We start from the raw sequence: 23,024 nt of genomic DNA on the forward strand, positions 1-23,024 counted from the left end.
GTGTGACACGCCATGGAGAGATTTCAACACATAGTGCTTATAAACAGCTTGACATATCACAAATAAAAGTAACGGGAGAAAATAACATAAATTAACAAGGAATGTAGGACAGGTTACTTAACTGAGGACTTTGTGTCAAAGGGAATGAAGTATCTGCTTTTATTGTGAATTTATGTCCACTTTAAGTCATCTAGATAAACCAATTGTTTCCCCTTTCAGATTTTGCTTGGGAAAAAAAAACCATTTGCTTGGAGATGGTGTCAGGCTTTTACCATACATAACAATGGCTGTCCTGATCTACTCTGACTAATCTCATATTTATCCGTTTCCTGCTGTGTCTCCCAAGGAGGCCATCCACAAAATGATGACCTACAAGAAGGATACTGATGTGGATTCTAATGCAAACACCCTGCTCTGAGTGGGTAATCCCTGCTTGATCCAGACACGATAACAAAGGTAAAGATCATCCATCCTAATACCAACTGAAAGCAGGTTGGTCAAGGACAGACTGAACGTGATAAGCAGTGTTAATAGTGTTGGTGATTGGATTAGCTGCCCTTTCCTCTATAATGGAGTCAAGTGAGCTTCTTTTGTTGTGAGAGTCTTCAAAATGAACAATGAAGTTTCCTCACAGGAGCACAAAATTTACGCACATCTACATTTTGTTCGAAGGCGTTCATCTGGGGGTGCAGTTGATCATCCCCTTCAACCTGAAGTCGTACCTCAGTGACGTTTGCAAGCAGAATTGTGGTCGACTTTATTGGTTTAAGTTTTATTATTCCATTCCACATCGCTTCCTGTCGTATTTAATCTGCTAGAACAAAGCTTGGAGTTTATTTTGCTGAGTAAATCAATTAATTAATTAGTCAATCAGTCAATTAATTAAATGTTGGGGTCAGACAGGCCTATAAATTTACTCCCAGTTCTCTCTAATGCCATGCTACTGAGCACAACCTGGACACACAGAGCTGTCGGGCGCATGAAAGTTCAGATTTGATTTTGACCGATTCTCAATGCTCAGCAAAATGAAGCACGGCCGCATGACCGAGCTCCCAGAGGATTTCTGGATCCCCATTCCTTTGGATACGGACAACATGACATCCCTCAGCCCTTTCCTAGTACCCCAGGACCATCTAGCAAATTCAGTCACATTCTACGCAATGGCCGTGTATATGTTTTTTATATTTGTCGTGGGCACTTTCATCAATGCGCTTACTGTTGCGTGCACCATCCAGTACAAGAAACTTCGGTCCCACTTAAACTACATCCTGGTGAACTTGGCTCTGGCAAACCTTCTCGTGTCTATGGTGGGTTCGTTCACTGCCTGCTGCTCATTTTCATCCAGATACTTTATCTTCGGCCCCCTGGCATGCAAGATTGAAGGATTCGTGGCAACGCTCGGCGGTAAGATGAATCTGGAGAGACTGCTATTTCCAACTTGGATGTTTGTGTTGTTCTCTGATGTTTAATCTGTATTGTTTCAGGTATGGTGAGCCTGTGGTCTCTGGCCGTGGTAGCATTTGAAAGATGGCTGGTCATCTGCAAGCCGATGGGTAACTTTATTTTCAAGCCTGACCATGCCATGGGGTGTTGTGCATTCACCTGGGTGTTTGCAATGATTGCCTCGGTTCCCCCACTTTGCGGATGGAGCAGGTCAGTATTTACTTCTATCACACATACTTTTGCACTCATTTGCCAGCAGAGCCTCAGTGATGACTCGGTTTGCTTGTGATCTCTGCAGATACATCCCCGAAGGCCTGCAGTGCTCCTGTGGGCCAGACTGGTACACCACCAACAACAAATTCAACAATGAATCCTATGTCATGTTTCTCTTTTGCTTCTGCTTTGCTGTTCCACTCGCCACCATTATTTTCTGCTACACCCAGCTGCTCATTACGCTGAAGATGGTGAGGCGGCATTGAGAAAAACAAAACAAATGAACAGTAATTTTGACTGATGACATATAACATTAAATTAGCTGATACACGCAAAAGGCATGATATTCTGCTTGGTTCTTGTTCCCAACAGGCGGCAAAGGCCCAAGCTGAATCTGCCTCCACCCAGAAGGCGGAGAGGGAGGTGACCAGGATGGTGGTGGTCATGGTGATGGGCTTCCTGGTGTGCTGGGTGCCCTACGCTTCGTTCGCTCTCTGGGTCGTCAACAACCGCGGGCAGCCATTCGACCTGAGATTTGCTTCAATCCCGTCTATTTTTTCCAAGTCCTCCGCAGTCTACAACCCGGTTATCTACGTTGTGTTCAATAAACAGGTTAGTTATATGTCCTGACGCAACGCAAAAAGCCAGCGTTTAACCAATCATGCCTCAGCATTTTGGTGTCCAACACATTTAGTGTTGCTCCTCCGGTGATAATTACTACAACACAAAATATAGGAAAACTTCTTTTTAATAACAACTCTTAATCATGTGCTAAAAACAAAGCAGATGATAATGGTTAGAAGCAGCTCTTGAATATCAAGGATCATCCTTTTGTCTTTCAGTTCCGGTCATGCATGATGAAGATGCTGGGGATGAGTGGCGGAGAGGATGAAGAGTCATCAACACAGTCGGTTACCGAAGTCTCCAAAGTTGGACCCGCTTAGACTGGATATATATGTCATTTCTTCTGTTTGTTCAAGGAACTGCTGTACGAGTAACCGAACTCATTTTGTCCTTGTAAATATGTACACATGATGTTCTGTGCAATGAAATGCGTAGTTATTTGGATGCTATTCCAATAGGGAGTGATTTACACTTTTTTGCAAAGCAAACTCAAAAAAATTAAAAATAAAAAATGTTCAGAAGGTGTCTTGTGGTACATGGATGATTTTTTTTTTGTCTCCTCTGAAATCCTCATGTACATTGTCCTCTTCACCGGGTCATTGTAATGATAGAGCCACCATGAGCGGCTTCCACTATTACACTAGTGGTGTCAGTTTAAGATCGGTGAAGCTGGCATAATGCCAGAGAGGTAACATGGAGCTTGAGCTAAACCATTAGAGCGGATTAAACCATTCTTTAAAGGAGATTATCAGCCCTAATGTTTTTGCAAACGAGATTAGCAGAGAAAGACCAGCTGAGCTACTTCTTAAGAAAGTGGGATTAACCTGTTTAAAGAAGTTTGATGTCAAAAACAAATGTTTGGTAGCGACACAGGCGTTAAACAGGTACACAGGTTCCTCTTTGTTTGTGTTCATGTTTCGTTTTTCAGACATTTTGTGGGGGGCGATAAATGAAATATGCTCAGAAATCTGTCGATAGCAACAAGCATTCACATCCAAAAACATTGGTTATTATCTTACTTGCCATCAAGAAGTTCTCGCGATTACTCGATGTATTTTAAGCAGCTATCAGACAACATTGCTTGTCCTCATTCGTCTAGAAAGGGGAAGTATTCAAGCTGCTGGCAACCGACACGACAAAACAGACTCTTTGGCATCGGACTATAAAGGACAGATGACGGAACCTCTAAACGTCTTACGCCACATAACAATCAATGAATCAGTCAGTTATTGACTCAATTGAGCTCCTTATAGAGATAAGTGTCATCCTGGGCGCCTTTATAAACATCAGCACACAGGCAGAGTGGAAGATCCTGAGAGAGAGAGAGAGAGCTCCCGACCTCATCATAGCTTTTGGATTTCTTTGTTGGAACTTCATTTTGTGACATTTAGTTTGAGTTACTGGCTCAGCGGTGAGGAACCTGAAAGCTGCAACAATGAGGACCACTCGCGCTATGGAGCTTCCAGAGGACTTCTGGATTCCCATCACTCTGGACACTGACAACGTAACAGCACTTAGTCCTTTTCTGGTCCCTCAGGACCACTTGGGGGGTTCTACCATATTCTATGCAATGGCGGGATTTATGTTATTTATATTTGTGGTTGGCACTAGCATTAACACGGTCACCATTGCATGCACCATGAAATACAAGAAGCTCCGCTCCCACCTCAACTACATCCTGGTGAACTTGGCAGTGGCAAACCTTCTTGTGTCCTGTGTGGGCTCTTTCACTGCTTGCTGCTCTTTTGCATCCAGATATTTCATCTTTGGACCACTGGCATGCAAGATTGAGGGTTTTATGGCAACGCTTGGAGGTAAGATCATGAAAGTGGAGTTCCAAACCCTTCTTCACCCGGATGCAGAGGAGATCTTAATGGCTTGTTTATTGATTTCAGGTATGGTGAGCCTGTGGTCTCTTGGTGTGGTAGCTTTTGAAAGATGGCTGGTCATCTGTAAGCCCCTCGGAAACTTTGCTTTCAAGCCGGACCATGCTTTAGCATGCTGCTTATTCACCTGGGTTTTTGCAATGTGTGCCGCGGTACCTCCACTGGTTGGGTGGAGCAGGTAAGCATCATCTAACTCATGCTCCTAAATTCAACCACAAATGCAGGATCTTCATCTTGTGCGCATGTCTTGGCAGGTACATCCCCGAAGGTCTGCAGTGCTCCTGTGGACCAGACTGGTACACCACAAACAACAAATACAACAACGAGTCCTACGTGATGTTTCTTTTCTGCTTCTGCTTTGCTGTTCCCTTTGCCACTATCATATTCTGCTACTCCCAGCTGCTCATCACCTTGAAAATGGTGAGACAATACATAAGGCATGAACAACTCAAAGTCCACATATCATATCGGTATAAATGTCCCCGACATGTATTCTCTCTCATCTGCAGGCAGCCAAGGCTCAAGCTGAGTCTGCCTCCACCCAGAAAGCGGAGAAAGAGGTGACCAGGATGGTGGTGGTCATGGTGTTGGGCTTCCTGGTGTGCTGGATGCCCTATGCATCCTTTGCTCTTTGGGTTGTCAACAACCGCGGGCAACCATTTGACCTGAGACTGGCCACAATACCGTCCTGTCTGTCCAAAGCCTCTGCAGTCTACAATCCAGTTATCTATGTCGTCTTCAATAAACAGGTCAGTTAAAAGTTGTGGTGAAAGAATTTGTGTTTTGTAGTCTCCCAACAACTGATTCACGTGATTTAGGATATGGCCGAAAAATCATTTTTCAATAAAACTTTCAGAGTTTAAAGAAGTATTGTGTTTTTTAAGAAAACAATGCCTCTCTGAGAAAACATCACACTGCTGTATTCAAAGATCTGGGTATTTCTGATCCATTTATGTGTAATACTGACCAAAAGAAAATGTACAAGTACTCATCTGCCAGAAAAATAGTACTTGTTATATGTTTGATTAAAGATTGTCAATATGTTGCATTTCCTCCCAGGATTTTCTATTCAACTAGTTTATGTCCATTTTGTATGTATATATCTTTGAGCTGAGGAGATTCTCAGCTCAAAACCAAAAACAGGTATCAGAGCATTAGTTAATGAGAAGAGCATCAGGATGTGTAATAAGATGTCAATATACCGGAGTAGAAATGTCATTGTCTCACTTGGAGATGAAAAAACAGAAATCTTAAGTTGCACAAAGTACTTTTTATTGAATGTATGTGGTTAATTTCAGTTTCAACTTCTGAATTTCTGACTCTTTGTTGTCGGGACCATTGTGTAATTCAAGAGTAACTTGGAAAAACTAATTTTGCGTTTTCTTCTTGCTTTTCAGTTTCGTTCATGCATGTTAGCAATGCTGGGGATGGGTGGTATCGAGGAGGAAAGCGCAACACAGTCAGTGACAGAAGTCTCCAAAGTCGGACCTGCTTAGACCTGCGACACCAACACTTGCTGTTCCTCCTGCCATGAATCACTTATGGATTGTAAATAGCACAAACAATGCACATGTGTTATTGTGTCATGTAGATAAATGAGCCAATACTCGTAACAAATTATAAATGATCTGCAAAGTTAAAAAAAATTAAAAAAAAGCTCCAAATATATTTCCAGAGTCTGTGTATTGTTGATTCTAGATAGCACATGTATCTGATTTGAAGTATGGGAGTGGATCAATAACTGAGGGCTGCTCAGTCACTACAACTTGACTCATTTAACCCAGTTCTGGAATAATTGTGGAGTTTGCATGATTACACAAAACTCCACCATTTCTGATATTAGAGATGTATTGAACATGTAATGGTTCCCCACAAGCATGAACTGAATAAAATCAAAATGTGTGACTTAAGTCTTTATCTAAGTCGTTGGCACACGCCAGATGAGGAAGAGAGGGAGGAGACATCCTTGGGGCGTTTGAGGTCGAGAGACAAGACTTTTTCAAAGCACAAACTTTGTGATATCAGATTGTGGAAAGTGTTGCTTGTCCAGGGAAATCTAATCTGAATTCCTGCAGACTCGGGTGTCATCTACTCTTGAATATTTCTAAATTGGGTTTAGTTGTTGAGCAGAAGCCTTGTGGCTGCATAGTGTTGTAGTGGTGAGCCCTCTCCATGTGCAGTGAGGAAATGCTTGGTTTAAGTGTGTGCTGGGGGGATTTCTATGTGTGTAACAGGGTGTAGCCTGCCTTTACCTCAGCTGGGATAAACTCCAGGTCAAATTAAAGTTGGATAAAGTGCTATAAGACATGGATGGAGGGACAATAGAATTGTCTCGAGGTCATCTCAGGTTATTGGTGATGTCTCTTTCACTTCAATCATTATTCAGCATTAAACAATAAGAGCATTTTTTTTAAATCGCTATGTAAGCTCCACCTTTGTATGTTGTGTATGCTTGTTTTTTTTTTTGTTTTTTTTACATTTTAATTGGAAAACACTAAAGTTTGTTTCTCACAAAATGGTCTGAAACGAAGTAACTGTTGGCTGTCGTTGGCAGTGTGGACATTTTTGATCCCATTTTCTGGGCACGTTTATTTTCTTCTCTGAAGAGCAGATACTATGGTTTGGTCCACAGTGATTTGCACTTCTGGTCGTCAGTGTCCTCATTTGCCCCCACCCCAATAGATCAGGACACCTTTTCAGGAAAAGGCAATCAGATTAGGTGGTTCAGTAACACAATGTGCTTACACTGGGAGGTAATGACGTGAACTTTACCGGCTGTAGTATAGAGATACTTATCTGTGTCTCAGCTCAGAGGTATATTGCTGTGGGAATGCAGGTAAAGCTTTACATCCTGTCTGTCAGCCAATTAAGCTGAGCCTCAGCAATAGTACCACTACCTATAAATGCAGCCTGCTTTCTCCACTGGAGAGGAGAGGAGCACAGGAACATCATGATAGTCATCAATACTGGATAGATTTAGAGCGAATGGAACGCCTTGTATTTCTAGGTAGTATGACTTTTTTTTCTTTTTTAAACAATGTAAAAAAAAAAAATAGTTTGATACCCAACATGAGAGAAATACGGGCCAATCAAGTAGTGGATTTCCTCAGAAAGCTTCTGGATTCACGTCCCTCTGGACTCCATCACTGAGTTCAGCCCTCATCAGTTTCCCCAGGAACATTTAAGAAACATGAGGATCTTTTACTCCGCGTGAGGCTTCATATTTTTCCTTTTTGCGAGTGGTTTCCTGATAATTGCACGTACGGGACACCCTGGTGATCATGGCCATGGTAACCTTCCTCACGTCCTCTGTGGGCTCTTTTATTTGTTTTTGCTGCTTTGCCGTCAGATGCATGATTCTCGGACCACTAAGATGCAGTTTAGAAGTTTTTACATCAACTGTTGGAGGTAAGGAGCAAGTACACACAGTATGTCACTCAGGCAGCACTGTATTGCACTGTATTCCTCTATTCCTCAGACCTTTGTGTAAATTCTTCTTTTAATGCAATGCTTCTCATAATGTTTCTTTAAAAGCAAAAAATGGGAAAGGTAGCCAATAGCATGGATGATCCCTGCTGGTGTGAGCCTTGGTTGGACTTGGGGGACTTTCTGTGTGGTGGAATACATTTAGCTTCATTTAGGTTACTCATTCATTGGCCATAAAGATACAAACTGTGTTTAGTACTAAGTGTGGTTAAAAATGTCTAATGAGTTACAAAATGGTATTTTACCAAGTAGAAGGATTTATTCAGTAGGGAGTGGAATATCTGTGTACAAAGAGCCTCAGTTTAATTTCAGAATGTCAAAATAATCTTATTTCACCATTGTTGCATTGGTTTGTCTGACATTTTAAACCAAAGCTGTCTGTTTTATGTGTCAGACTTAAGTCCTTGAGCAATCTAAATATGTGTATTTTTGCCTGTGTTGTTTTTGTTTAAGTTAATATCGACAATTTTTACGGTGACAGAACTTTTTGTGCAAAATGTTTATCTTTTATTTTGACAAAAATGCAAAAATAAACTGACAAGGACAATGTCAACAAGGTTGCAAGTAGACAAATAAAGAAGTTTTTTCTGAAGTCGGACATTTAATTTCAACCATCAGACCTCAGCATGTTTTCATATATATTTTGTGTTTCCTTCCAGGTAGATCAGCTGGCGGCCTCTTGCTGTGATGGCACTTGAGAGCGAGAGATGGCAGGTTGTTTGCAGGCCACTTGGAAACTTCACCCTCACACCAACGCATGCTGTAACATGCTGTTCAATGACATCACAGGTTCCTCTTCTGGCCGGACGGGGTCGGTCAGTATTGAAAGACACTTTGCCTTGTTTGATGCACACAAATCTTGAGGGTGGCATTTGTCTTTACTTGGCAGGAAATCAGAGTGGTATTTTCCCTGTTTGCTGAATATGCAGACATTTAAGTATCAGGTGGACACCTACTGGACAGTGAGGCTGAGGTTGAGACAAAACACCACTACATTATGCATCAAGGTGCCAAAAGGGTCTGAGGAACTTTAGAGTTTGGCCCACCAGATTGAATTATTATGTAAAAGTGCTCAGATTTACTGGTATATCTAGTTATTAAGTACAGACTATCCACTCATGGTTACTGTATTATTGTGAAATTATTAACACCATATAAGTTTCCTTCACTTTTTTAAAACAGCTGCGGAGCTGCTGTGTCAATGCCCCGGGATGTATTTTCTGCCCTAAACAAATCCTTTTCTATCGTGTTGTTGGTTTATCTCAGGTGTTTCTTTGCTACTGTGACTCGTTTAGAAATCCATCTCCTTCAATAACATGTGCAATGTATGACTGCAAAAGATTGATTCACTCAAACAACCCAAAATTACACGAGAACACCATTTGACTGCAAACTAAATGTTCTAACTTAAGCTGAACTTAATGAATGAATGATTAATTAAACTGACCTAAACAGTGCTGGTGATTCAGCTCATGTTTGACGGCAACAATATTACATCCGTGTGCATATCAGTAAGATTTACTGAGAGTGCTGAGAGCTTTCTGAGTAACTAGTTGCATTTATTTATGGTTTCTAGTAAAGTGTCTTCACCACTTACTAGGGAACTTTAATCGACAGTTGAGTAGTGTGTTGTTGTCTATCTCTCTAGGGTTTTTTTTTCTTTTTGCAAATGAACAGAGAAGGTCAGCAGTCTTCCTCTTCAGCTTCTGCTTTGCTGTCCCTTACTGTACAATAATCTTCTGCTCTGCACAGCGGCCTTTCATGCTCAATTTGGTTCGATGTCAAGGTTCATTGTCTAATGTAAAACTGTCAGATGTTTGACACTCCAGTCATAGATTATCATCTAAAATCTGTCTCAACAGGCAATGAAACCCCAAGCGGAGTCGGCCTTTCTCCAGAGAGGCAGAGGAGAAGGTGATCAGGATGGTGGGGGTCGTGGTGGTGTGCTTCCTGCTGTGCTGCATGTGCTACTTCACTCTGGGCTGTGGATAGTCACGTGCAACCACTTGACTTGAGACCCCCACCCCCCGTCGTCCCTCCAAGGCCCCCACAGTCTACAATCGTGTCATTTACGTCCTCCTCAATAAACAGGCTGGCTCTCTGCCAAACACTCTGAGCGTGTCTGACGAGAGACTTACCAGGACCTCGAATGCTCCCTAGCGGTGGCATTGGAGAACTACAAACGACTGAGAGAGAAGTGAACGCATTTTGAGTTCAGTTAATAATTACAGCTTTATTTTCTTAATGGCTATGTTGGACTTTAGACTCACTGGACAGAAACTTGACGTGCAGAATCTCTATAATGAATAACCTACAAAAAAGGGGTAAAATAAGAGAGGGAGAACATTGACAACATGACATTATTCGGAAAACATATTCTTTTTTTAATTTCACTTTTACATAGTTCATTTAAAAGCATTTACGAAATTTTAGGGTTTATGGTTAACCAGATTTGATGTGATTTGAAATGATTTTTGATGCCGTTTGACACTCAAACTATGTAGAAATGCACCTTGAGATTTTTAACACGGCTAGTAAAACCCTTTGTAAAGCTTTTAGAAATATTATAACTTCTTGGATTTTCTTTTTTGACATATTATATATTATAGTGAGTGATGATCAGTGTCGTGGGAAAACGTGGAGATAAGAAAGAGGAACCATTTATGAGTCAGTCACTTAAGTCTATAGGGTTTCATCTCTTCAAGTTAATGCTTAATTTTGATAGCTTGAAAAATAATAAAAGAGCAGTGATAAGATAAAAGGTTTCAAGTCATTAAAAATGTGTGTCTGTGTTTTTCACTGTGTTCATGTACATTTTTCTGTTTTGTGTTTTGTAAAAAAAATGTTAATCTCTTGAAAACTATGAAGATTGAGGTCACTGAAACCCATTTATACTAAGTTATTGCTATTAGAATCTATTGATGTCTGTGAATTAGCTGTTTTTATGTAACTCACAAGTGAAGAAACATGAAATATGTTTGTATTATGATGGATGATTGTATTGATTTTCATTGCTGTATTGTATTTTTCCTTTGAATTGAAGTTGCACAGATCAAGGAGAGCTGTTATTAAATGTGCTTTGTAAATGAAATCTGACTTGAAGAGTTACTGACTTGGTGGATAAGAACTATAGCACCCTGAATCAGATCATTTTAATTCACATACACCGATGTGAATTTCCTGTCAGATACCAGGCAAAACCATAGTCTGTCTCACGACTGAATTTCAGCATAAAGGATAATGCGTATGAGCTAAGGTTACCCATGGTTAAATGTATTTGATCCCACATTATATATTAAAAAAACATCAAGGCAAGCAGTAAAGTGACATCAAAATGGATAATGATATTTTTATAAAGCAGGAGTTTATTCCTGCTAAAATCAATACAAATAATTCAGAAAGCAGCACTGACTGACTTCATAGTCGAGGCTCAGTTGGTAGAGTGGTCGTCTCCCAATCGAAAGGTTGCAGGTTGGAATCCCATTTCCTCCTGCCCGCATCCCGAAGTGTCCTTGGGCAACGCTGAACCCAAAACTGCTCCCATTGGCCACAGCTTCCATAGTTGTGAATGTATGTGTGAATGTGTGGATGTGATGAACGATGTAAAGCGCTTCGGGGCTCCTCACACAGCTGTAAGGCGCTATATACAGTAAGTGAAGTCCATTTACCAATTAAAGTATAAAGTAAATATCAATAATAAAATCATTAGTTCGGTATATATGTAAAATACTGAAAAGCAACTTTTAAACCTGATTCTGAGTTTGCTGTATGTGTCTATATATAGTCTGTATGTAGTCTGTATATACTGTATAGTCTATAGTATACTGTATTTGCAGCATTCAGCCAACAGAGGGTGCACCTCTGAAGGAAGAAGACGTTCAATTTACTGAACCCCACCTTGTTTCATTTCTTCTTGAACGCAGCCTTTACACTTATGATGCCTTAATTTATAACTTAATTCACACATTCTGATCAGTATCCATTACTTTTCCATGATTCCTGTTTAAATTGACACAATTCGATGGTTTTAAGTACTTTCTAATCCCCCACACCCCACACCCCTCATCCCCACACCCAAAATCCTCACAGAGACTACAGAGCTTCATTCTAAAGAATTGATGCAATTCCCACAACATTGTGACAATACTAAATTACAAATACAACTATTGCAAAGAAGTACAAATATGTATTGATTTCTAAAGCATTGGTTTGATCCCCCTCATCAAAAATACAGACATGTAATTATTGAACTTGATTTCATATTACATTGTTGGATTATAAATATCTGAATGAAAACAGCAACCTGAGTCCAGTGTTAACAGAACTAAAGAGCTAAGCTTTGCCCCACTGAAAGATCAACCATTTCAATTTGAACAATTGTGAAATGATAGAAAAAAAAGTAACATTTTTCAGAGCTTATTTTCCAGTTACTATAAGTTTTCTTAGATTTTTTTTTGAGCTGCTTCATCTTCTTTAATATATGTTGAAGATTTAAAGGAAAGTAATTACGAATGTATGTATTTCTTAACGAATCACAGAAAGTCAGATGTCCTACTTCACAAAATGTTCCATTTTTATCTGAAATGTGTTTTGAGTGGAGGCATAAAGTAATCTAAACCAGGAATACTTGAGTAAAGTAAACTTGACTTGATTGGGGAAAAGTTATTTACTTTGTATCTAAAAATAAAACAACCTTTATAATAAATAATAAAAGCGATCTAGCATCTATTTGGTTGCTCCCTTTTTCATGGGTGCAATTTGCAAGTTAATGCCACTTGACATGGGCTCCAACGATTAAACGAACAATTCCCATAATTACTTGGATTCAGTTTTATGAACTACACATCCTACAGAAACAACATGCAGGACCATTAATGTGATGAATTACCAATCGTTTGCACTTGTTATATGCACGTCATCTTTTCAAATGCTTTAACACAATAAGCCAAAGAGGTTTACCTGAATGGGATTAGTCTTTCACTTCTGTGCCGGCAGTTCCACAAGCTCCTGTGGTAGTAAAAGGTAATTAATGCTAAAATATTTAGCGGAATAAATGCCTTTATTAAGCTAAACCAAATTATTCTTTATTCATTCCTTTTTCCGCATTGACTCGGTGTGCACCCACATTGGGGCGCCGCGGGGAGCTGATGGGGGTTCAAGCGTCATCCTCAGCGACCCACAGTGGTGACCTGTCCGCAGTGGGAATCCAACCTGCACTCACAAAACCAAGTCCGCTTCGTCATCCTTTCAGCCACTACTGTCCTTTTGAGCTGCATAAATAACAAAATGAATACAATTTTGCTTCAGAAATTTTTTTTCAAAGTGTTTAAACAAGCTGTTTTCTTTATAAATGACATTCATCACGTGGTTATAGTCCAGAATAACAAAAGTTAAAATAAAGATCAAAAGCAAACATATGAAAATTCTGATCATTTAAAACTTGTTTTCTACAACCTGGATAACAGGAGTGTAATCTGGTGTGAGGTGAACGCAAGACCGTGCGAGTAGAAAAGGTGGACTCAGTTCACTTCACACCAGAATTCCTGATTACAGCCATTATCTGCCCCCATCTGCTGTTCAGCAGCGCCCGACTCCCGAGCGTTCCCCTCCCCTCTCGTTCTTGGTGGTCACAGAGGTTCCCGTCGGTAGTCGGGAGCAAATCCGAGTTCTGCTAGTAGTGAACTTCTAACAAACATGAATAGTTCAGAACTAGCGGAATTCCAGACCTACCCTCGAAACGTCCCAGCATTGCAGGGAAAAAGCAGTCAGAACGGGTCAAGAGGGCAACATCCTGCAGCTACCCCACCTTTTCCTCTAGAATGATACATGTATTCACATAACAGAAGCAAAAGCACAATACCTTAATACCTTTACCCAAGACATTAGTTGGCTTGCTTACTGGTTTATTTAACCACTATTACATCACAAAATTTAATGAAATCCCAACGAGGCTAAGAACTAATTCAAATACAGACACATTCGAGAATAGAGAAGTGGAAAAATAGAGGAGAAATTTACAGATTCCTTTGGTTTCGGGCTCCTGCCGCTTCTTCATGCACAGTCCTTGTCCTGTATGGAGATCTTAATAAATCGGCGAGCCATCCACCTGTGCAAGAAATGAGGTCCACAAAAACACAGAATCACGGGATTAAATTAAACCACTGTCGCAGCTTTGATTAACCTCAGCTTTCTCCCGAAGTGAACTGTTGTTCCGGAGAGATTAAAGAGTTATGGTGTGAGCATGCCAAAAGTAATTACTGTGTGTTAATCTGTTTTGTGGAGGAACCTGAGTTGTCCGTATAATCTACTTTGGTCTGCTGGGACACATAAGACATCTTCACCCGCATTTCACTTGTTCGAGGCTCAACACTGAAATGAGAGAAACTTCTACAACACAGCTGCCGGCCATTTAGTCTGTGTGCTCTGACTAAATGTTTAACTAACCACATTTGTAATTCAAATATGATGCTCTGGTGTCTTATGTTGTGGAGTATTTGGTCATTTAGTGGATGGTTTTTTGTTTGTTTGTGTGTGTGGCATAAAGTGGCAGAGCACTAACGTCCAACATGTAGAAGAGTGTTGACAAATTGATGCTGCATGGATTTTTGTATTTGGTGTTTTCTTGTTGTTGGTGTTGGAGTTGTGTTTGAAGCATGTAAAAATGATGGATATGGTCTTATAGCCAAGGAATTCTTCTTCGAGTTGTGTAAAATCACAACACTTTTTGCTTGATTAATGCATTGCTTTATATCGTGTTAACCTATGTGTATAACATATACTGCATGATCCTTACATGAGGTCCATCCATTCAGCCTCAATACCTCCTTTATGCAGACAAGGGTTGTGTGGGAACTAAAGCCCATTCAAACCAATGTGGGGAAACAGGTGGGGACAGGCTCTGAGCATTTCTTCCAGCAAATAGAAGGCTGCTAAAGAGACAGACAATAACATATGGGCACACTCATACAGTCACTGTGGTGTCAATAAATATTATATTTAAGTCTGGATGTTATACCATAAAATGTAGATGCTGATTGTGTGCAGTGTCCAGGCTTCAGTGCAGGATGTGATCAGATGGTTCTGAAAGCTGGAAATAATCATGGAACTGTGTGTCTGAACCAACCTGAATGAATAACTTTCACCCAAAGCATGAAACTGAAGGAACAGAAAGTAGCTGGCATGCAGTCCAAGCAGATTGACCCCTGAGGTTTGAGGTTGCACAATATCCAGTGGGAGTACAAGTTATTCCCCATGTGTGACCAAGTATTATCAGTTGAAGTGGTGTTATTCTACATCACCATTTGCCCTGAAAACTCACACAAAGGCACACACAGGTAGAATCTTGTTGCCACCGCAGGACCGGATCGTCAACCTGCTCATCCACACTGTGATGCTTTGAACACTTAACTACAGAGACCGCATGAGATCATAGAAAAGCTCTGTTGCTCTGTCTCCAACTGTAAAATACAGTTTTTGTCTAGCATAACATGTTGCTAATATAGTGTGCAAATGTATAAAAGAGACAGTCTTAAGTAAAAAAAAAGTTAAAATAAAATAAAATAAAATAAAATAAAATAAAATAAAATAAAATAAAATAAAATAAAATAAAATAAAATAAAAATAAAAATAAAAATAAATAAATTAATAATAATAATAATAATAATAATAATAATAATAATAATAATAATAATAATAATAATAATAATAATAATAATAATAATAATAATAATGGGATATCAGTAAAATATGTTAGAGAATGTAGACAGGCATAATAAATCGAATAGAGTCATACGTTGTTACATTTTTGAATGTATGCAAATAATTGTTCCATTTGGCTCTCATTCAGACAGCTCTGTCTGTAAAAAACTTCACAGTGATGTAACTGTCCGGGAAAACTAGGGTGAGGCGTCTTGCCCCAGAAATCCTTGACCTGAATGAATAACGGACAAGCCGCACTGCTGATCCACAGCATCCGCATGCCCCACATCCCTACTGTGATGTAAGAACGTTGTGTCCTGCTTTCAAATGCACCCCGAAAAACATTTACGGCGTCTGAACGGATGCCACTGCATAAACGATTTGGAAAAATATGAAACAGTGAGACTTTTGACCCATCTGGCAGAGCGCTTGTTATTTCACCCTGACCCATTTGGAATCTGTCCCAAGCATTGTACTAAAATAGCCAACCGACTACTATTGTAGATCAATAACATTAGATAAGGTTAACTGGTTAACAAGATTAAAGTCTATTGCGACCATGTCAAAAGTATTTATTTGAAATTTTCACACAGAACACAGGACTGATCCAATTAAACAGTCTGATCACAGTTATTGGAAAACACTAATGTCTCCAATGTCTTGCAATGCTGTTGAATGGGGAGGGCTGAGAGATTAAAAAGAAACATGCTGCACACATCGTCTTGTGTGGGTTTTATTGTGACAGGTCTGAAACAAAGAAGGTTGAGGGGATTAGACATAAAAGAAAGAGGAAGAGCTTTTCAGCTGTAAATTAAACAAGAGTTCATTCTACTGAACCACATCATTACAGACATCTTTTTCTGAAGATATCGGAGTTCATTGTTAGATAGTTCAGCAGGTAAGCTTACTAATTCAAAGCAGCCTTTCAAAGCCATCCACCTTACCACTTTTCAGGATCACAAGGTACTGGAGCAGATTTTAGCTTCCCACGAGAGAAGACAGGGTCCGACCAGCACAGGTCAAACACACAGAAACAGACACCAATGGGAGGTAACTGGAAACCCTAAAGGAAACCCATGCCTACCCAATGAGAAAATGCAATTTCAGCAGTCAAAACCCCCCAAGTCTAATTCAAAACGGGTATTTTCAAGTCTCAAGCTATAGCACCATGCTGAACATACAAAAAAGAAGCAACTTTAATTTTTAACTTTAAGAGTTAACCATCTACAACATAATCAGATTCAGAAATCTTATTGGTCATAGTGTTGTGTCAGAACAAAATCTTTTCTGTCCTCTTATACTTCAATGCAGTTTTCAGGGGTTGGCCTGGTGGTGCAACAACCCACCTAAAATCTAACAAGATGCTCTTATCCTGGTGTGGAAGTTCCTTGATTAAAAAAAAATATATATACAATAAAACTTGACAAAGATGATCGTCTTCAATGACAGTTCCACTGACAGTGACATTGACTATTCAATATTCTGTGATTGCAATAAATGAAACCATTTCATCAAAATCTTCTGAAAACGGTTGCATTATATTCATGTCCTGTTCTGTCTGGTTACTTTGGTTTTCCTCCACAGTGTAATGACATGTCTTTTTGGTACATTGGACATGTCTTCATGATGATAACTGGAGAAATCCAATCTCAGAGGGGAAAGTGTTTTTTTTCTTTATATATATAAATGAGTGATTTCACATTATATACTTCTCAAAATAACACATTTCTGTAATATGTCAATGGTGTTGTCAACTAACCTGTCAGGATCATGAAAAACAACAGGATTACAAGCTAATTTCATATAACAGCTGTAAATTTGCATTTGTTTGAAGCAAATTGCAATAAATAGCCATTTATAATGTGAAGCTAACACGTGCTGACAACTATACCAACTAAACTGCCAGCCATTGACACTGGCTGAGCAAACTGAGAGGACAGCAGCCAGTTAAGACAGTAATTAAGTGTTCAGCCTGTCGCCAAATTCCCTAATCAGTGGCTCTCTTATCTCTTAAAGACACCCTATCTTATTGGCAGTACATAGAAGTGAAGAGCTTTGCCTAAAGACAGCTGTCACTCACAGTTTTCTGCCAAAATTATATTCACTCCATAAAATTCACAACTAAATGAAAAATGTTCTAATTGTATTTGCTCACGGAAATAACTCAATTAAAGGCCAATGATAAACAGAAAGGGAGTTGTTGTGGCAGGATGTGGTCTCAAGCCTGTTGAATCACATGACCATTGTCATGGCGTCGTACTCTAGACTATTTTTTGCATCTAGGTACATATATATATATATATACAAAAAATTATAATTTTTCCAACCGTCCCATGTTGTTATATATCAACACCATTTTGAAAGGATTGCTGATCATCTTTCTTTTTCTTAGGTCATTTAGTAGGTCAAAGATTTTTTCACAATGTGAGGCAACATAGTGAGATGTTGTGTGTCTATAACCTTGTGCCACATCCGTCCACAAGTTAAAGATCTTCTGGTTGCTCTACATTCCCACGGATCAGGATGTGTCAGTGTAACCATGCCCCTTCCATCCGCTTTGCCCTTGCCATAAGGCCTATGACGTCGGATATAGGCTCAAAGCAGTGACAAAAAATCCCTTGTTCTGAGGTGAACCGACTTTCCGGAGGGATTAAAGGTGACTTGAATCACATGGCAACAAATACAACTTTGGCTAATGCTATGCTGTGGATCTTCACTTGTCCTACAAAGCTGGTTTAAGACGGGACTGTCCTGCCAGGTAGGATCCCACCCCAAAGACAAGAAAGTTCAAACAAAACCTTATTTTCTATTTTTGCCTCAGCTTGTGTTTCATAAAAAAAATTGATTTTAAGATCAATATGTGATCGTGATCACGATTAAAAACGTGATTAAGTTAACCTTCCTCTTGTCTAGGCTCAATTCGAGTCAAACCTTTTTTTTTTTGGATGGGGTGGGGGTGGGGGTGGGGGTGGGGGGGCTCAAAATAATCAGATAATGAGAAGTCAGTAAGATCTAAAACAAAGCTTGCCTATTTGTCGAGTGAAAACTTTCCCAGGGACTAAAATCAGTCGTGTATTTTACCTTTTGTTTCACCACTAATCTCCACATTCAAAGTTTTCATAATTGCCACAGTCCTGCAGGGTGTGGATGAAGAACTTTGACTCGCCATAACACTAGATGAAGAGTTCAATGTAAGCTACAAAAGTAATTCATAAATGTGAAACTTTTCTCACAACTCTGAGAGGTGTACCTTTAACTACACATTGAATCAACAAAATATGGTACATAAATTGATTTTAAGCTGCCGTAATCAGCTCATCAGCGTTCATTTATTGGTAGCATGTGACATATACAAAGAGTCTGAATTTGTTATTGAATGCATTCAGTCTGCTGTGCATCAAGAAGCATCTGATGGTAAAGTAATATTTTGAAATATAACTGGATGTTTCAAATGTGCCCTGTTGAATTATTTCAGCTTTTCTACACTTGAACAGATTTGAGGGATAATTAAACATGGATCGAAAATGTAAATTTTTTGGGGGAGTGGGTGGTTGCATACATGTGTGAGTGTTAGAATTCTCACCCCTAATCCACATCCTCAGTGAGTGGACGGAAATCCGCTTTCAAACAAGATTATTGTGGAATTTTGTGTCTTAACCTCATTAGTTTAAATTACAGTTCAAAATAAGGTTATTGCTCCTCCGCTGAGTGTCAGTGCCAAACGGCACACCGTGGCTGTAATTTGATTGTGTCCTAATCCCATCAGAGGTCTCTGGAGCACAGGTATAAAAGCTAAAGTCAGATGTGCAGCATCAGTCACTCAAGGAGGTTGCAAGTGACAAGACAGAGAAGACAGACAGTTTAGGACCTCCATCAAAGCTCACGATGGCAGAGGACTGGGGAAAACAGGCATTTGCTGCAAGGCGGTACCATGAAGATACAACAAGGGGCTCAGCCTTCGTTTACACAAACAGCAATCACACCAGAGGTACAGTATCATCATGTTGTTGTTTTAGGCGTGTTGACTTTAGCATGGCTTGTGAGAGTAGTGCCAAGGCAAAGATGGACAGCGGCAGTGTTGAATATAAGAAAGTGATTGTCTTGTGGCTTTGGTTGATAATTACAGCTTGATTCCAACACAGAGACTGAAACTGATCCATTTAAACTTACTTTATCAGTGGTGCTTTGTTTGTTGGATGAGGTTCTGAACCCCATGAGTTTTACGACTGAACGCAGTAGTGTTACATCGAGCTTTAGAGTTTCCAGAGCTCGGCCAAATTGTTATCCAGAAAGAGTTGTACTAATTTACATTCAACAGAGGCTATTCTACACTTTGTATAACAGCTGTGAATAGCGATTCAACACCAACCCCATTTGAAAAGGGATTTAAAAAAATTTTTTCACAGCCTTAAAGCATTTTCTGCTGTCTCTGGTACTCAAAGCAACTTGAACCACAATCTAAATCAAGGGAAAAGCAGCTCAGCTTGTTTACATTTGGGAAACAGATTTAAAAGTGTTAACATAAGCCTTTACATAATTCAACTCCTGGTTTGATTTTTAAAAGTCTTATGTATATTCCATAATTACATTCAACATAAAATTAAGACTATTGGGTATTGTTTTCTCTTTTTTTTTTCCAGATCCCTTTGAGGGTCCCAACTACCACATTGCCCCCCGATGGGTTTACAATCTTGCCACAGTCTGGATGTTTTTCGTGGTCCTCTTATCTGTCTTTACCAACGGTCTTGTCTTGGTGGCCACTGCCAAGTTCAAGAAACTCCGCCACCCTCTCAACTGGATCTTGGTCAATCTTGCCATTGCTGATCTTGGAGAGACAGTTTTTGCCAGCACCATCAGTGTGTGCAACCAGTTTTTTGGGTATTTTATTCTGGGACATCCTATGTGCAAGTTTGAGGGTTACATTGTGTCAACATGTGGTAAGTTATCACAGTCTTGTGCATATCAACCGTTTAAAAGCATGGAAAAGAGAAGATCCTTTGACATGAAAAGTTGCACCGTGAGTAAAATTTATTTGGGGAATATAATCTTTTGTTACACAGGTATTACTGCTCTTTGGTCCCTGACTATCATCTCCTGGGAGAGGTGGATAGTTGTGTGCAAACCTTTTGGAAATGTCAAGTTTGATGCCAAGTGGGCCACAGGTGGAATTGTGTTCTCATGGGTCTGGTCAGCTGTGTGGTGTGCGCCTCCCCTCTTTGGATGGAGCAGGTAACTTGCTGTGCTTTGTTTATGCTTTCCCTTAGCCTCACATGGGTTGTATTTGCAAACCAAACCTCTTCTTGTGACAGATACTGGCCTCACGGACTGAAGACCTCCTGTGGACCTGATGTATTCAGCGGCAGTGACGACCCTGGAGTCCAGTCCTACATGATTGTGCTCATGATCACATGCTGCATCATTCCCCTGGCTGTCATCATCCTGTGCTACCTTGCAGTGTGGCTGGCTATCCGCGCAGTACGTAATCAAACTCACATTTTAATACTTAATTCAAAGCAACATTCTGGCAAAATCTCACACTCTTGACTTGTTTCCCACAGGTCGCCATGCAGCAGAAGGAATCCGAGTCAACCCAGAAGGCTGAGAAGGAAGTGTCTAGGATGGTGGTTGTCATGATTTTTGCTTACTGCTTCTGCTGGGGACCTTACACCTTCTTTGCCTGCTTCGCTGCGGCCAATCCTGGATATGCCTTCCATCCTCTGGCTGCTGCCATGCCTGCATACTTTGCCAAGAGCGCCACCATCTACAACCCAATCATCTATGTCTTCATGAACCGACAGGTTGGCACAGCAGTCTCAGTCAATATCAATATCTTTAACAAGTCAAATAAGTTTGTGATACAACTGTATATTTTCCTTTCCCCCCACCAGTTCCGCACATGCATCATGCAGCTCTTTGGCAAGCAGGTGGATGATGGCTCAGAAGTATCCACATCAAAGACAGAGGTCTCCTCTGTGGCTCCAGCATAAACCTCCATGGCCCCCGCTCTGGAAAAAAGAAAACTATTTTGATTTGTACAGTTAATATTTATTGTTTCATTTCTCTTTCTCTTTTTTTTAGTAAATATAGCTCTCTGGCAAATGGAAAAAAAATCAAAAAAATATATATATGTATACATGAAGGAATGGATCATTACGTCACTGGTGTTTTTTCAAATGAATATAAAAATATCAAGCATATTTCACATTGTTTCAGTGTTTTCTTGCACTCTACACATCGCAAATCCTAAGATTGCTTAGGAATTGTCAATCGATTGTGACTCTTCTGAATTGTGTCAGTTTAACTGATGGGGAACCGGACAAGCATTTCAATATCTTTAGAAATCAATAGGACAGGGACTTTGTAGAGTATCATACTTGGAAATCAACATTTCATTGTGTTCAGGATTCATTCTCGATACATTAATCCATTCACCTGATGGCCTGTGGGGGGCTGAAGCCAGTCGGCTATGTGTGAGGGCAGAGCACACTCTGGACAGGTCCCCAGTCCATCACAGGATAAATACACAATATGGCAATATGGCTACACACTCATATTCACTGTTATGGGCAATTTGGTGTTACCAATTATCCTTAAATGCATTATTTGGTGGGAATTGTGTGAGGAAACTGGAATACACCTTCATACACACTGGGAGAATAAAAGCCAGATTTAAAACAAAGGAACTTCAACCTCTAATACAAGAATGTTAACGACAATTACACTAATATTACATCGTTGGACTTTTCTTCAGATATCCTCCATTAAGTGACCTCAAAAAGACTTAATATGATAGCAACAGCCTACAGCAAAACCTGTTGAGTTCCCATTTTGTAAGAACTTTACTGGCTGGATTCAAACACAGGATCAGTTGCTTTCAACATCACGTCAAATGCTCAATGTCAAATATACAGTATCACAGGTTAGCCTAGCAAACTCAAAAACAAAAGGTTCAATCACTTAAACCTGTAGTTTACAATTAGTGCTGCATTCCCAACAACAGCAGCAGCAGCAGCGTTTCACATACAACAATTCCGACAGAAAGTTGAAAACAAGGGAAATATAGCTTTCCTGAGAGCAGAAAATCCTCCAAAACAATACATCTTGATCTTGATCATGCTACTGTATCTGTGGTGTAAACCGCATCGAACGGGTAACTAAGTTTCATATCTATGGTTACTGGAAACTATAAATCACCACACTACACTTCAATCTCAAGAAAGAGATGGAAATCTGAGGCTCTGTCTATATGTCCATCTGCAGCTCATCTAACGCAGGGTAACAGGGGAACTGGAGCAGATCCCAGCTGGCTATATGTAAAGACACAATGGACACGTCACAAACCCTCACAGGGCAAATACAGAGAGACAGACAGTCACACAGACACATGCACGTCCGTGGTCAATTTAAGGAGTCCAATCCAGCTAACATGCATGTCTTTGGGCTGTGGGGAGAAATCCGAGTCGGGAGAGAAAATCTATGCATGTACATTGAAAACATGCAAATTCTCTGAGTGACTAAGGGGTACTGAATTTGAGTCCAAAGTGAAGAAAATTTAAAGTCCAACTTGCATATTGTAGACAACTGAAAAATTTAAAACATTAACAAGAACCCTAAAGCAAATTAAAAAGATATTTTACAGTATTATTTCAAAAATACATTTCACTGTTGTTGCAG

The 23,024-nt window shown here is 39.9% G+C and overlaps 3 protein-coding genes across 3 annotated transcripts; all 3 read left to right on the forward strand.

Moving 5' to 3' along the window:
* Positions 1-937: 937 nt before the first annotated feature.
* LOC308108663 (blue-sensitive opsin-like) lies at positions 938-3,024 on the forward strand. The gene is made up of 5 exons (XM_080461804.1): positions 938-1,404; positions 1,485-1,653; positions 1,742-1,907; positions 2,029-2,268; positions 2,499-3,024. Exons 1-5 carry the CDS (start codon positions 1,014-1,016, stop codon positions 2,598-2,600), a joined length of 1,068 nt encoding a protein of 355 aa, XP_080317930.1. The 5' UTR covers positions 938-1,013; the 3' UTR covers positions 2,601-3,024.
* Positions 3,025-3,405: 381 nt separating this feature from the next.
* Positions 3,406-6,074, forward strand: LOC308108276 (blue-sensitive opsin-like). Its single transcript, XM_080461105.1, has 5 exons — positions 3,406-4,094; positions 4,176-4,344; positions 4,421-4,586; positions 4,676-4,915; positions 5,564-6,074. Exons 1-5 carry the CDS (start codon positions 3,716-3,718, stop codon positions 5,660-5,662), a joined length of 1,053 nt encoding a protein of 350 aa, XP_080317231.1. The 5' UTR covers positions 3,406-3,715; the 3' UTR covers positions 5,663-6,074.
* A 12,971-nt stretch (positions 6,075-19,045) lies between these two features.
* Positions 19,046-22,017, forward strand: LOC308108275 (red-sensitive opsin). Its single transcript, XM_080461104.1, has 6 exons — positions 19,046-19,338; positions 19,991-20,287; positions 20,411-20,579; positions 20,660-20,825; positions 20,909-21,148; positions 21,239-22,017. The coding sequence occupies exons 1-6, from the start codon at positions 19,236-19,238 to the stop codon at positions 21,335-21,337; spliced, it is 1,074 nt and encodes a 357-aa protein (XP_080317230.1). The 5' UTR covers positions 19,046-19,235; the 3' UTR covers positions 21,338-22,017.
* The last annotated feature ends 1,007 nt before the right edge of the window (positions 22,018-23,024 follow it).

This window comes from Lipophrys pholis (assembly GCF_963383615.2).
Source record: "Lipophrys pholis genome assembly, chromosome: 4".
NCBI classification, from domain to species: Eukaryota; Metazoa; Chordata; class Actinopteri; order Blenniiformes; family Blenniidae; genus Lipophrys; species Lipophrys pholis.